Here is a 15,343-nt window from a genome sequence, read left to right on the forward strand (position 1 = left end):
GGAACAAACGTCAATAAATTTAATTCAAATCGGCTTAAAAAGGAATAAACAAACAACAATTAAAAAAAATATATCAAAGCACTGTTGAATTCTCGCCTCGGATTTGTAAGAAGGTATTGATTAATAATGTATAACGGCAGTTCTGCCAATTGTTATAGTTGTAAAACTCTTACAGGCCAATATTAATTTGCTCTATCCAACCGTTTCTATAATAACAGCTCATTCACATTGAACTGTATGAGAATACTCCACATGATGTAAGCTTAATAATAAATAAATTGAAAAACAGAAAAAAAAATTCACATATTGAAATAGTGAGGTCTTCAAGATGGACAACTTTGTACTTTCTGGTTTCTTTGTACCACTGCAAGTTGTATTTTGTGTCTTATCATATTTAAGATTTAGGACCTAGGTTAACAATGTTTACAATGTACAATGTAAGACAGTAAAAACAAGGAACCATAATGATAATAATAATAATAATAATAATAAAACATCACCCTATCATTGATTATTTTCCTATAAGCACACCCTGACCTGTTATATGCTTTAATACAAAATAGAGAATTTATGAAAAACTTAAAAAAATTTACCAAACACGGAGGTCATAAGTCTCTGCACTTTAGAGTTCACTCCACCAATTCTGTACAGACCCATTGTTTGGATACCTGGGAAATACAGGAAAGATATTTTGAACAGGGATGAGAGAGTGCCTCCAACAAGTAAATTTCATTTTGGTCTATAAATGTTTATTCCACTAGGCTCAACAACCTCAAAAAACCTTTTACAAAACAAAAGTTTTCATGTGGTATGCATTTAAATCTAATGTCCCTTGCTGTGCTTGCGGTGCACCTCAATGCTGTGATAATGCATGCTTCTCTTTCTGAACTAGCATGCCCAGATGACAGATTTTCCTTTCAGAATCACAACATGCAGAGATGTGAGAATGAAACCGAGCTAAATAAAGTGGAAGATGAAACTTGAAGACGATGAAGCCTCCTGCTAGTACACCATGCAAAATTCATTATCTAACAGTTATATCATTTTGAGAGAGAATAAAGACTCTAGCCAGACTCAAATAAAAGTTTGTGTAATGTCAGTACAAATATTTCATAAATGGCCAACTGCTCATGCAGTCTGTAAGATTAAAGAGGTGACTTAAATGTCAACAAAAATATAAAAATTGGAGATACATAAATTGTCACACAAATGAATCACAATACATAACTGAATAGATTAAATAGATATTAAAAAAATCTTAATAAACTTTCTCAAATTACATCATGAGGCTACATAATCAGCTTTCACAAACCAGCTTTTAAGTTTTAAAGAGCCTTGGAATAGAAGCAGAATGATGCCAAATTGCTATTGCTCAAAATTATTTTATTTAACATTACCACACTGTTCATGTTTAAAGACCGCTGTAAGTCACACTGTGTCCTGAACCACGTCAGTACATCTGTGTGGTATCACTAAAGAACTAGGGTGCGGTCTGAGTCAGATATTTACGGAAAAGATTCCGGGTAAGATAGACTCCCATTACATGTTCCAACATTGAAAATGTCTTGTTTCATAGACAATGGTTAGGTTAAGGAGTGAAAAGTTGTGAAATAGATTATTCACCAAAGTATTTCTTTTAATCAGAATCACAACACAAGTATAAGCATGTATGTTTAAACTGGATGCGGAGATAGATTCATCCTTGGAATGTAATTAGCAGTCTTACCTCTTGTCTCTACAAGATAAATGCACTTTTTGACGAAGTTAAACCCCGCCTCGTTTAGGAATGCTGCACAGACAAAAAAATGCTTTGCATTACCTGCCATTATCTGAATGTTTCCTAAAATCTAAAATTTAATCAATTTAAAGGAGCAAACTTACTTTCTTCTTTCTTGTTCAAAAGTGCTGGAAGGGTGTAAATCTATAGATAACATGATGTCCCACAATTAAACATATATCTCAGTCACATTACATATACTATATAATAAGACAAATTTATGTTAATCTTCAAAAGTTAGTATCCCCTTTTTTAATTCTGTGTGTTTTTGTTGTAGCCAGGTACTGCTAATAATAAGCTATTGATTAAATGATCCTCAGCAGGTGTGCAGACCTATATAAAAGCAGAAGTTTTAGCAGTTTGCTGGTCTGGAGCACTCAGGTGTGTGTTAACACAATGTCAAGAGGGTAAAACAAAAACAATGGTCTTGGAGAAGCAATTGTTGCTGCACATCAGTCTGGTAAGGATTATAAAACCATTTCAGAACAATGTGGAGTTTAACAAAGCTTGAGCAAAACTGGGTCAAAACATTGATCTGAGGCACACCAGTAACGCAAAAAAATAAAAGAATCAAGGTTTTGGAATGGCTTCGTCAAAGTCCAGACCTCAACACAATTAAAATGCTGTGGCGGGACCATAAGAGAGCTGTGCATAAGCAAATGCTAAAAATCCCATTGAACTGAAACAATGTTGTAAAAATGAACTGGTCAAAAGTCCTCCACAACAATTTGAGAGACTGATCTAGCCATAAAGTCTAGAATTTGCTGCAAAAGGTGGATACAAGCTGTCAAATCATGGGGGTACTTAGTATTGCCCACATGTTTGTTTGTTTTTTTGCATTTTTGTTAAATTAATAATTTTACGGTGAAAAAGTTGTATGTTTATCTGAGGTTGTATTTCCCTAATACCTGTCTAAGACCTGCTATATCAGATTATTTTTTTCCCCTTCAAAAACACAGGACAAAAAAGAGGGGGGTACTTACATTTGAACATGTATATAACTCTTCATTTATACCCATTGTGTACACAGTTTTCAGGCAAATCAAATCCATAGTGTTTGTTGTGTTTTCATTTTAGGGTGAAACTGTTATGGGTAAATCCTGTCAGAGATCATGGCTAACTATCACCTTCGCCGAGTGATCAAAGGTTCAGACACTAAAGAGCCATAAATGGAATGAAAACACACAGGTCTGTCATCTTCTGTCATCTGTCTAATGATAATTATTAAGAAAAAAACTGACAGTAAAAAAGACTTTAGTCACGTTAGCATTTATTGTTGTAACATGATCAATCAGACTTCCTGCACTCCTTAAATATTTAACAAAAATATGGTAAGAGTGATAATGATCGAAGTACATGGTAAACCATTAGCAGCTGGGCTTGTAGAGATGTTTATTTTGCCTAAATCCATTTAGGTTATACAGATGACTGACTAAGGAAAACCGGCGGCCCTGTTGTGCTATACTTAATTTATCTCACTGGCATATTTACTTCCACTTGTCCCCTTAATGTGAAGCATAACTACAAGTGATGTAGTAAAACATTTCTAATCAGATGGGTGTATTTTCCAGGCTGGCCCTGCCCCCCATCCACGTGGCATGAGAGCTTACTGAATGGTTTGCTCAGGAAGAAAATTATGTGCTATGAACTTCACATCGACCGGATCTCAACCCAATTAAACACAGCAATTTAGGAATGACGCAATCTGGCGGATGCACACCACCATCATCAAGACACCAACTGAGGGAAAATCTTTTTGAAGAACAGTGTTTGTAACTCTAGTACAGTTCCAGAAAGTTTTATGATCTTTGCCAAGGTGTACTGAGGCTATTCTCAGAGCAGCTTCTCGAAGAGATGTTATCTATGCGTATTTACACAGTGACCGTAAATTTTTTTCTTTCCTTGGTCACACGTTATCTTTTTTTTTTTTTTTAAAGGTTTACCCTTATATCTGTGGTGGCACGGATCTATGCTAAAAATGAAATATTGGTCAATAGCTGAATGTGTTGACGGGTTAGGCTTCAGACATCAAACTGCGCATTAGGGTATTTGGACATGTCATCTAGAACCAAAGCTATCATTATTTTTTTAAATGCATAAATTTTACCACTTCAGAGAAAATGCGAATTATACACAGCCTAAATGTACACAAACACACACTTAAACTGTCATATTATTATGGTAATTTACCCAATTGCTCCATCATGAATTAAAGGAAAAAGAAATGCTACTCTATGTCTCTTCTTAAGTAAATTATAACAACTATTATAATAAAAATTCAATAAAGTGAAGGTACAGTGCAAGCCTTTCAATTCCTTAGCCATAATTTAACAGACTTGGGTAGCAAAGATCTGGACAAAGATTTTTGTCCATAGTTGGACAAAAAATCCACTGCACATTGACATATTTTAATTTTACAACAAAAATACAATCATTTTAGTATTTTTTTCCAAGTTTTTATAAAGTGAAGTTTTCCAGAAATGCCAAAACATACAACAACCTAAAAATGGTCTTATGTTTTATTCTAGATCAGTTCTGGCAGACACCTACAGTATCACAAGCTTGTTTAGAATTGGAAATCTTGTTTAGTTTTTTTGTTTCTTGATTAACTGATAACTTGCTTTGTAAACAAACAGTACTTATGTAAAAAAGGTGTATGTCTGTGTGTAAGTTAAAAAAAGAACACTTCAGGGCTTTAAATAGTTGGTATGTAATCTAAAAAATTTTTTTCTTAGGTTATTGTTTCTCCTGCAAAGAGAAATTGGCATCTGTGTGAAAGAAACGGAGGATGCTATATACATCTATTGAAGTTAGAACAGAAACAGGAAGGAACTACTCAACAACTCAGAAACTAATCACTCCAGACAAACCAGACTCTGGCTAATTGTGTTAAAGGTTTTTATGAGTCTGTCTCAATAGGACCGGAAACAACGGAGACAAACTCAACCATAAAAACACATCTTTACACAATAAAACACGACCTCGCACTCCTGGTTACACTTGCCCTGTAGGAAGCTTATTGAATGGCTGAGAAAAATTTAAACAAAAAGCGAACTGTGCTATTTGTCTATTTTACTATGGAAATTATTTCCTCTGAAAATGTTCCAGATTGAAATTAATAAAAGTAAATGACAAAAGGAATAGTTACCTGTTGCTTTCATTATTTGGAAATTAGGGTTTAAAAAACAAAACAGCTCTTATAGAGACGTAATAAGAGGTGTTTTATTATTTTAATTTTTATTTGTAACAAGTCAGTGCTTTGGATATTTAATGACTTTATAGTTACAGTTAATATTGTGGAACATACAGTATCTATCACATACATTAACAGTTAATAAATTTTTAAAGGTTCTACATAGCGCAAGTCCTCTTTTCTTACGCATTTGTGTGTTGGAAATATTTATGGAATACCTGTGATTTAAGCTAAATGCATAAACATAATCTGTTCTGCTGTATAGCATGGGATGGGTGTAATGGATGTGTTCTTACTGGCTCTTTTCCATCCATGGCCTCCATCCACAGACGTCTATTGGAATCAGACAGAGCCTGCAGGGTGATGATGCCATGTCTGAGGAACAGAATAATCACAGCCTCATCAGCTGGTGCATAACAGAAACTTGGATGTGCTGCTAGTTCGATTGAGATTAAACAATGAACAGCACAAATTAAATAACCGCAACAAAAAAGAACAAGCATTAAAAAAACTGCACTGCTATCATCCCGAAATATAGGCAACTCCATAACACACAATAATTCAAATGACACATCGCACACAATGACACAATGACCGTTCATTCAAATGCAGCTGGAGAAACTTTTTGGGTAAAGGAACTTTCTCTCATAAAACAAATGTGTCAAAATTATTGACACCCACTCTAAATAAGGTTAGAGTATACTTGATTCTTGGGGTGGTGTCACAGGAAATACTCAGGAACTCATGTGATAATAAATTGCATTATGGATTTAGCTACTGTAAGTAACATAATGGCCAAGTTAATCTCTCTCTGATCCTCATTGAAATCCTGAATTGAAACTTGAAAATTAAAAAATAAGCCTGTGAGACTTCTCCATGCAGCCACAGATAATGTCACATCACAAAATGGTGAATGTTCCAAAAATGGAGGTTATTTTCGGTTATACTGCAATAATGGAATATTATTAATTAAAATACTTTGATTCAACAGGACAGCACTCTGTCCTCAATCCTCCAATGTTTGCTTGCCTTACTTGCCCCAAAAAAATTTACTTAATTAGCTGAGAGGTAAGAAAAAAAAAAAAGCTTAACCTCACTTGCTGCTTTTTATGAAACATTAAACCCTGTTGATCCTCTTTGAGAAAAAAAAATCACACACACACACACACACACACACACACACACACACACACACACACACACACACACACACACACACACACACTGGCAGCAATGCTTTTAAAAGCGGCTGCATTCCTCTTGCCTTGCCTTGCAAAATGTGTGCAGGTGGTTGGGAAAAAAATAAAACACGCCAAGCGTAAAAGCATTTTAAGAGTACAGTTGTACAATACTTATAAATTACATAAAATATGCTGTTCCTCTATTAATTGATATGAAAAATTTATAATGTTTGGGGGAGGGGTGCAAATTGGAATAAAACAATGTACCTGTTTAATTTAAAATAATTGCACTTCATAAAAACAGTCTAAAACCATGCAGTGTACTCCTATGATAATAGCATTTCTTATGTTTTAATTTGTTTTATAAATTAATGATGTATTTTCATAAAGGGTGCCAGTAATTCTGGTGCTGATAGCATAATTAGTGGCAAGTAGCATGTTATAATTTGAAAGTGTGATGGTTAAGCGCAACATGTAAAAGAAGCTGTAGGTAGCTGGTATTATGTGGTAGCACACGTGCAATCACAACATGAAGCAGGAAAATTCTGACATACCGGTGGACTTTATAGAAACACTGAAGAGAACTGAACAGAATCCCTTGACAAGTGTTATTTCTTCAGTTATGAAGAGCGAGAAGAAAGGAAGTAGAGAGAAGAATGTTGAATGAAGTCCCTGAGAGACTTTTGAAGTTGCCAAAGAAAACATTACAGTGGAAAATGCAACATTTAAAAAGAAATTTATAATAAATTCTCTACCACACCCTCTAAAGTCAAACGTCATAATGTCCTCAATGACCTTGCAGAAGCCTGGAAGAAATTTGAGGGAGAAAAAATGTGCTATAATATGCAGAAGTGGAGAAACTGAAAACAAACCTTTCCACCACTTCAATATCGAAGCAGAATCGCTTGTCGATTGAATCTGTTCTTCTTCTGATGCACGACTTGAGCTTGAACATTTCAGGTGGACTCAGAACCAGTCCGTTCTTTAGAAAAAAAAAGACACACAAAGAGAGCTTATTCAGCATTGTAAGGTTTTATGGAAATGTATAACTTGGAAATATATCAGTCATAAAAAGACAACATACTGTATTAGAAAAGATATTAGAATGTTCTACCTGTTTGCTTCCCGATTTGATTTCAGAGCTGCTCATGGTAAACATCTTAGTCTCTTTGTCATACGTACAGTAGTGTCGGCTCCACGTGAATCCCAGAGGACCTTTAACAGACAGCTTACAGTATTCAACAAACGTTTAACAAATGACTTGCAATTATTTGCTTATGTTAAAAACATGTATTAGTATTTCTGAAAGGTAATACATAGTGCTGGCAAAAAAGAGGAAAGTGAAAGAGGAAAACGAAATAAAAAACACAACAGATATTATCAGGCTAAAGGGTGTCGGAGAACTTTTATATTCTGTGGACATTTATAAAGTTAATATAGTGGGATTGTTTTGTAAATAAGAGGCATTTTATGAATAGGGATGCATTTATCAATCAGTGGGGCATTTGTGGGTGTGGGGTAATTCATAAAAATAAAAGGGGCATTTATTGTTGTGGGGGAACTTAATTACTTATATGGATGTATTATGTAGGCATGGGAAATGCAAATGTTTATGTATATATTTCGGAATACAATTAAATTTTTTTATAAAATCTTTAAGAAAAGAGGGGGATTAGGCATTGGGTTAGCAACTCCCGCCCAGTAAATACCACTATTGCTAAAGAAATGACAGAACTAATTGCCCGATATGTTCAATAGCATGAGAGGAGCGAGCAAACAAACAAACAAACAAACAAATCAATAATAATAATATTAATAATGAATTGAGAATTTTTTTTTTGTTGAATTTTACAATTTTTAGGATGAAGGTTCCAATCAATTTGCAATTAAAACACCAGCAACAAAAACGACATCTATGACATCGAAAAAAGGTTTTGACCTTATTTATCATACATTTAGGATGTGTGAAAAAAAGAAATCTCATGAAGAAAGGAAGACAACTGAGTGGAAAAAAAAAAAGCAACAGTGTGTATTAAGCGTGTGTTCATCATTCTAATTTGCACACAATACATGTATATACTGTATATAATATATGCAAAATACATAGCTTTAAACTACATGATTGTGAGTTAAGTAGTTCAGGAAGTATTAAACACAGAAATGTTATTATTATTACTGTATGAGATCGCAACATTTTCACAGTAGTAAATGAATATTTTTGTAATCTGTACTGGGAGAATACTCACGCTTCTCCTGTACATAAAGAAAGCCCTCCATAGTCCACTGTCCAGGAGCTTTGAAGTCCTGTTCTGCTGACTTTATCCTTCGCATCAGATTCTCCACTTCCTGTCTGGTGCTCTCAAAATTATTCCTCGTCTACAAGGAGATAAAACAATGAACTGTTGTTTTAGTAAGTGCACAAAAACATAACTGACTGAAGCTTTGGAGGTTATCGTGAATTGTTTTGGCTACATTCATTTTTACATTCATTACACTAATCAGTGAAGCCTATCACAAGATCATAATGTCTGCTATTTTCAATAAATTACAGTGTGTAATTAGGTTCACATTTATTTACTCATTTATTTGTCCAGAGCCAGTAGTCTAAAAAGACAGAAAAACAAGCATGTTGACCATTTCTGGTTAAAAAAAAAAAGTAGAGGAGGGCAAAATATTATAATATGCTATGCAGTATGAGCTGTTTGGTGACAGAAATAATCATGAAAACTTAGCTGGATGGTACATTTTAAGTGATTAGAGTGCGGTAAAACTGTAAATAAATACAATCATTTGCAAATTGTTGCTTCAAATGTTCACATTTGTTCACAGCTCGTCTCTTAAATTGTTTAAACAAACTTGATGCAGTAAAAGCATGCCTCACAGTTTTTAATTAATTTAATGTAAAGTGCATTTAACATTTTAGTTCTCATTATAATTAAAACAAAGCCCCCATAAATTTAGGTCAACATTTTCATATTTTATTCTCCTTGGTCAAAACCTAAAGTTTCTCTAATATAGTTAACGAATGCTACATATAAACAGAGGTGGAAGGTAACTAACATTTACTTTGTTACTGTATATAAGTATATATTTCATGTATCTGTAATTTACTCGAGTAGTTTTATTAGTGGAAGCTTTTTGATTTTACCCTACTAGATTTTACAACAAATATCTATACTTTATACTTTACTACATTTGTGCCTGGCTTTGCATTATCAAAGTGGTATGTGGTATTTGAAGCACTAATAACCACTTACTGAGGAAGAAAGAGAGATTTCCCTACAACTTGAAGGCTACAGGGAGCTAATAGAAGTTCAATACTTTTGTTACAGTACTTAAGTACATTTAAAGATACTTTTAGAGGTTAAAGGTTTAAAGGTACTTTTTGCTTTTATAGAAATGTAAATGGAGAATTTCTTCTTTTCTCAAGTAATATTTTTACCTAGGGTATCTCTACTTTTATTTATGTAAAGTATTCATGTACCTTATGTGCCTTATATTAACTAATTTTAAAATACATAAAAATACATTGTCCCATGTTATTTCATATTATTAAATATTATAAAATATCATACTGACAGACTGCATGACTTATGTTACAAACACAAGAAAAGGAAGACAGGGTTGCCAAAAGGTGTCAGTTCATATTGCAGAGTTCAAATCATTCTTGATTTACATGTGCTTGTCTTCCGTTTTATTGGCAAATGAAAAAGTAGGCATATTTTTGATTAATAACTCATATTAGCATAATTCAATGTTAAAATACAGAGCTGGTAGGTCTGTTAATAAATGTCAGTGTATATTGTTACATTGTAATACCATGCAGTGACAGTTAAATTAAAAAATCGCATGAATTAAGCAGACAGTATGTGTTTCATTTTATGTTACTGCAGCATGTGTAGCATCATGTGTAACAGGATCTCTTACATTCTGTAGGTTGAACTGAAGTTGCTGTTTATATGGCTCAAATTCATGCGCCAACTCATAACCCTCATGGTAAAATGTGAACAGTCCCTGGAGAAAAGCCAGGAGCTGAGAGAGAGACAACGAGAGAACAAGGGTGAGTGGGAGACAGAGAGAGGGAGAGAGAGAGAGAGATTTCAGAATTAAACTGTTTGGTATTTGACATTTCCTTCTTCTATGTTGCACTGATTACACAGCCAGCTAACAAGTCATGGAAAATAAACTGTACTGTCATCTGCAAAACTACAAAGCTAAGGAAGAGGAACTTCTCAGACATCCAAGCACGTCCACAACTTAGGCTCAAGACAGAGAAATGCCAAATGATTCAGTTTGTCCAATGTGTACACCTACAATGCCCTTCACAATTATTGGCACCCCTTGTAAAGATTGGAAAAAGACCCTGGAAATTATAGTAATCACATTGTAACTGAAGCATGTTGCCTATTTAAAAAGTAAATTTTTAAAGTTGATTAAAGTGTGTAGGAACCTTCAAGCTGTTATCCATAACTTCCTGATTAACTAAGGTACATATATAAGGTGACACAGAGGCCAAATTCCCTTAGTCATCCATCAACATGGCAAAAAAAGAAAACACACAAACCAAATAAGGGAGAAGTGTGCTGAACTTCACAAGAAAATGGTTAGAAAAAAATTGTTATTTATCCCAAAAAATGCACGTATCAAATCCCAAAAGGTGGCTTTTTCCTACCTCTTTTAACTAATCATTACAAGTGCTGCCAGTAATTGTAAAAGGCACTTTAAATGGTTATGTGTTTATGTTTACAGATTAAAAATCTTACAGGAAAAACTATTAAATTAGTTAATAATTAATCATTGTATCCTCACCGGCTCAACAAACTCAAATTTCTTTTTCTCCTGCACTTCTTGGATCTTAAAGACGTACTCAAGAGAGGCATCACAAAACATCTGTCGCTCCTTATTGATCTGGGTATCTGCCTAAAAAACAGCCAGACAAAAAGCTTTAATTATTAAAGAGATGGCACTAAAAAATCAAATGACAAATCAGACATGGTGAAGGTAAAATAAAGTTAATTAAAATGCTTATAAAATGTTACCTCTTGTAAAAATGTCTCTTTCTTTTTTGAGGACAAATTCAGGTGTTTTTCCAGAAGTGTATAATATTTCTCAGTTTCCTTGTCAAATTTCTTCTTTCCCTCCTTTAAGGAAAAAAGATAATGTTGATTACAAAACTGGAATTTCCTTTACTGTAATTACAAAGATAAATGCCTTGTGAGAAAAAAAAAGTTATATAACAGGCCAAACAAACTTCGTGCAAATGTATCATTAAAATGTTTTGAAGATGTCCATTTGTTTACTTGATTTGAATGGATATGGGCAGAAGGCATTCTGAATGGCTTTTTGCCCAGCAGGTGGCGTGCGTGTTCCTGTCCACTGGGCCAACGTTAAGTTGCATGCAAAGTCATTGAAATGGTACATTTCTATTAACTGTATTTCAACATAGCATTAAAAAAAGGCCAGAAACATAGAGGAAATTATCTTGAGTTTCATACCTCAATTGTACAATTTAACACTGCAATGTTTAGGAAGGAAGGAAACAGACTGGTAGGTTACTGAGGTGTCAGAAAGTCATAAAACTTGTGATTTATGGTAGTCTCTCTCCCCAAAAATAAATAAATGTGCATTTCGTTGTCACTAGAGTGGTATCCTGCATCCTGTACATGTAGTTAAAGAGGTCCTTAAAATGTAATTATGTGCCGTTGATTACCTTATTAACTTATGAATTTAAATATTAATATTACCATGCAAAACAAGAATAAAAACATTAACAAAAACAACAAAAACAGTAATGGTACGAATCTATTCCTGAAGTTAGCACTCAGCAATAAGGAGTGTAGCAGAGAGGGAAAAAAATGCTTTAAGCATTATCACCATCACTCATTGCTCTAACTCTTAACCATTAAGGTTAATTATTAATTAATATGTAAGTGGAAGTCGTTTTTACGTGATTACATTGTGCAACCTCATTCGCTATATGACACAAAAATCTGAAATGGAAAGCACTTGTCAGTCCTACAATCTACAGATAATGTACTTGTAATCTGTTCTTGTAATCTCAAGATAACAGCTTGTTTTGTGAAGATAAAATAAGTTTTGTTGACATAGCAAACCAAATGAGGAAGATTGTAGATAACAGGTCAAAAGAAGACATTATAATACTATTAAAATAACTGTGTGATAACAGGAAACTAAAAATAAATAAAAAATAATCAGCAATCACCTAGCTAGAACGTATGCTAGTTATCTAATAAAAACAAAGTATGCTAACTACATGCTCACCTTACTACTTGCACTAAGTAGAACAGGAAAAAAAAATATTTCAAGATCATGAATTAAATTTGATTAATTCTTAGTTTGACATTTCATTGACAATACTGTAGAAAGGTTAAGTAGAAAAGTTAACAAATCTCTAACATACTAAGGTATTAGCATAAATTTTTTTGGAATTATTGCAGCCTTGGAAATCAAAAAGAACAAGACAACAGGGTTAGGAACTTTAAGAATAGCTTTCATTATCTCTGAATTAAAAAAAAATAATAATCATACAAACCACAACTGCAAACTATGCTAGCTAGTTAATTTTGACTCAATAGCTGCTCATTTAACTTTGACCATCTACTATGAGGACAGCAAAAAAAAAGGTTATATTCCCAAATCATGAAGGTGAATCATAAATTTTTACATCACAAACGTTTCACAATGTAGTGTTACAGCAGAGCGTGACAGTAAACAGATTGGTGGGTTACTGAGATATTAAGCATTAGCAGTCATGAAACTGCTGATTCATATCAGGAAAGTGAAGCACTAACCATAGAGAACTGAGAACCTTAACAGCTGTAAAGAAATTCTTGCTTAATTAATACTTAAACAATGGGCCTGTAAATCTTATTTGTAGATTTAACAAACCAGAATATGCAATAGCTAACTCACAAGCTTTTAAATTTTATAATTTTCCTTGATCTTAATAGAATTTTTCCTATTGCAGTAAAATATGTTTTTTAAATCTTGTCTTCTTTTTCATCCTACCTTTCCTCTCATTAAGGTCACGAACAGTTGTATAAGCATTCACTGCATACCATACTGTGAATGGTAGTGTACGTGACAAATAAAATTTAAATTCGGTTTGATTTGCACTAACAATTCAAAAGTAATGTGTACAATATGGTTAGCTAAGCTTAAATTGACAATCAACTGAATGCCTGCGCCATTTTTTTAAAACAGAAAATTCTAGTTTTCTCCAGATCCTAAGTAAATCTTTAATTGATATAATGGCACAGGGGGAAAAAATCTCAATTGGATATAAAAATATGTGGATTTTTTGTGTGTGGGTGTCATTTGGCAAGTCTTTATTTATTATAATTCTATTTTTAACTGTCTGCAGTCATAACCTTAATTAAGTTTAATATTTTCGGCTATAGCTAAAGTACCCCTTTAGTCATCCACATTTGGAAACTACAATCTTATTATAATGATGTGTCCAAGATATTCGTTGTCACATGTTTAAACTGTCCATAGTCGTAGAACTGTTTATTAACTGTAGATGTTTGCCAATAATTTTATATTACTATTAAATTACTTGTTTCATTGATCACCTAGTGGAAATCATTTAACTGTAAAATAAACTACCAAGAAATCATGCAAGTTAGCTCAGTTTTAAAGATATACTTTGAATACTATGAATTTTAGACTTTTGACCAGGAAGAAATAAAAGGAAATACCCCCTCAGTTCGGAATTCTTACTTGGAAGGTCAGGAAGCTGTGCTAGAGATCAGCAAAAGATATCATGCCAACATGGCTGCTCTTGCTATCAACAGCAAATCACAGGCAATTACTAATTTTTAAATACTTAATGAGTTTATAGTGGCATATAAGCAATGTATAACTAATGAAATCTGTCTAGCTCTTGGCTTTTGCTACTTTGGTACTGCAAACAAATGACAATCTTTCATGAATGGTGTCCATTTTAGGTAAACATCCTAAAACTAAGTTCAGGTGAATTATAAACATAGCATTACATATATATCTGTGAAAAAAACAAACAAACCTCAAGATGATATAATTGGATAAAACAATACAACCGCAAAGCCGCTGATGAAAAAGTATGACGTGATGAAAATTCCAAATTGGAGCTTATGCTCAACTAAAATTAAAGTCTTGTTTTGTGAAATTCTTAAATTTAGTATTTTTTAGTTCTTCAGAAGAACAATTCCTTTCTTTAAGTTGCAACTGAAATCCGATCCAACCTGTTTGTTTTTCCTCTACGCCACTAGCCGAACCTTTCCCATGACCCTTCCATGGCCACTCAGCAGACTGCAGACTTGCCAAGCGACAAAGCAGAAGAATCGCATTTCTGACATGCTTACTTGAAGCCCATCTGCTGACTAACAATGACATCATCCTTCCTGGGCCTTGAGGGCCCTTGTTTAGGGGTTCTAAGCAGAATATACAGAGTACTATGAGCCTCAAGAAAAAAAATCATTGATGTTCGCAGTGTTAGTATTACTCCTGGTGTGTGGTCTGATGAAGGTGTAGACATTTGCATTTGTGGTGAGATACTGAGATGTCAGTAATGTGGTGTTTATGCCCTCATTTTTCATGTGTATGTGTCCGGTTTTGTGCAGGAGGTTGAACAGCCGAACAACCATTCCCTTTGGCCTCTGTGGTCTAAATGTCAAAGCTGAGCAAGTTCCATCTCAGCTGTGCCTGAAGAATCTGGGACTGAAACTCCCAAATAAGGCAGCGTGTTTTCAGCTTTGGATCTTTCAGCAGTGAGCTCATCAGGCAGCGCTTGGCTGAAGTAGGCCACACTTCCAGCTCATCAGGACTCAGCAGACTGCATCCTAATTCCCAACTCTTAACCACTAGAGTTTCCCAATGGGTTCTTAAATCCCAGAGTGTTATCTAAGTATGTTAAGTAGCAGTCACGTCCGTGCAATCCTGTGAGTTTCGAGGTGTTGGGAAGGATAGGGTTCTATCTCGTATTTCTGCTTTTTTAGTTCCTGGGTGACAAACCTTTAGTCCTCAATACCCTAAAATCACAGGGCGTGCTCAGGTAACATTGGCACCTCAAAGGTCAAGGGTTTCTGGTTTGATACTATTCTTGGATTACTGGTTATGTAACTTTTTAAAAAGCTTTCCATCTACCATATGTTACAGTGTAAACAAATGTGTATGTACAGGGCCTTGTGA

General features: G+C 34.1%; 1 protein-coding gene across 1 annotated transcript in view; it reads right to left on the reverse strand.

Annotated features, from left to right (window-relative positions):
* The window catches only part of arhgap42a (Rho GTPase activating protein 42a), a 45,685-nt gene that overhangs the window by 8,394 nt on the left and 21,948 nt on the right, over nt 1-15,343 (reverse strand). Inside the window, exons 5-14 of the mRNA XM_053477956.1 lie at nt 11,191-11,292; nt 10,961-11,071; nt 10,079-10,183; nt 8,398-8,527; nt 7,266-7,366; nt 7,024-7,133; nt 5,267-5,345; nt 1,882-1,921; nt 1,727-1,789; nt 594-668 (exon numbers count right to left, since the gene is read on the reverse strand). Of these exons, the coding sequence (XP_053333931.1) occupies nt 594-668; nt 1,727-1,789; nt 1,882-1,921; nt 5,267-5,345; nt 7,024-7,133; nt 7,266-7,366; nt 8,398-8,527; nt 10,079-10,183; nt 10,961-11,071; nt 11,191-11,292 (916 nt within the window). The remainder of the gene's footprint in view (nt 1-593; nt 669-1,726; nt 1,790-1,881; nt 1,922-5,266; nt 5,346-7,023; nt 7,134-7,265; nt 7,367-8,397; nt 8,528-10,078; nt 10,184-10,960; nt 11,072-11,190; nt 11,293-15,343) is intronic.

Source organism: Clarias gariepinus, chromosome 19, assembly GCF_024256425.1.
Source record: "Clarias gariepinus isolate MV-2021 ecotype Netherlands chromosome 19, CGAR_prim_01v2, whole genome shotgun sequence".
NCBI classification, from domain to species: domain Eukaryota; kingdom Metazoa; phylum Chordata; class Actinopteri; order Siluriformes; family Clariidae; genus Clarias; species Clarias gariepinus.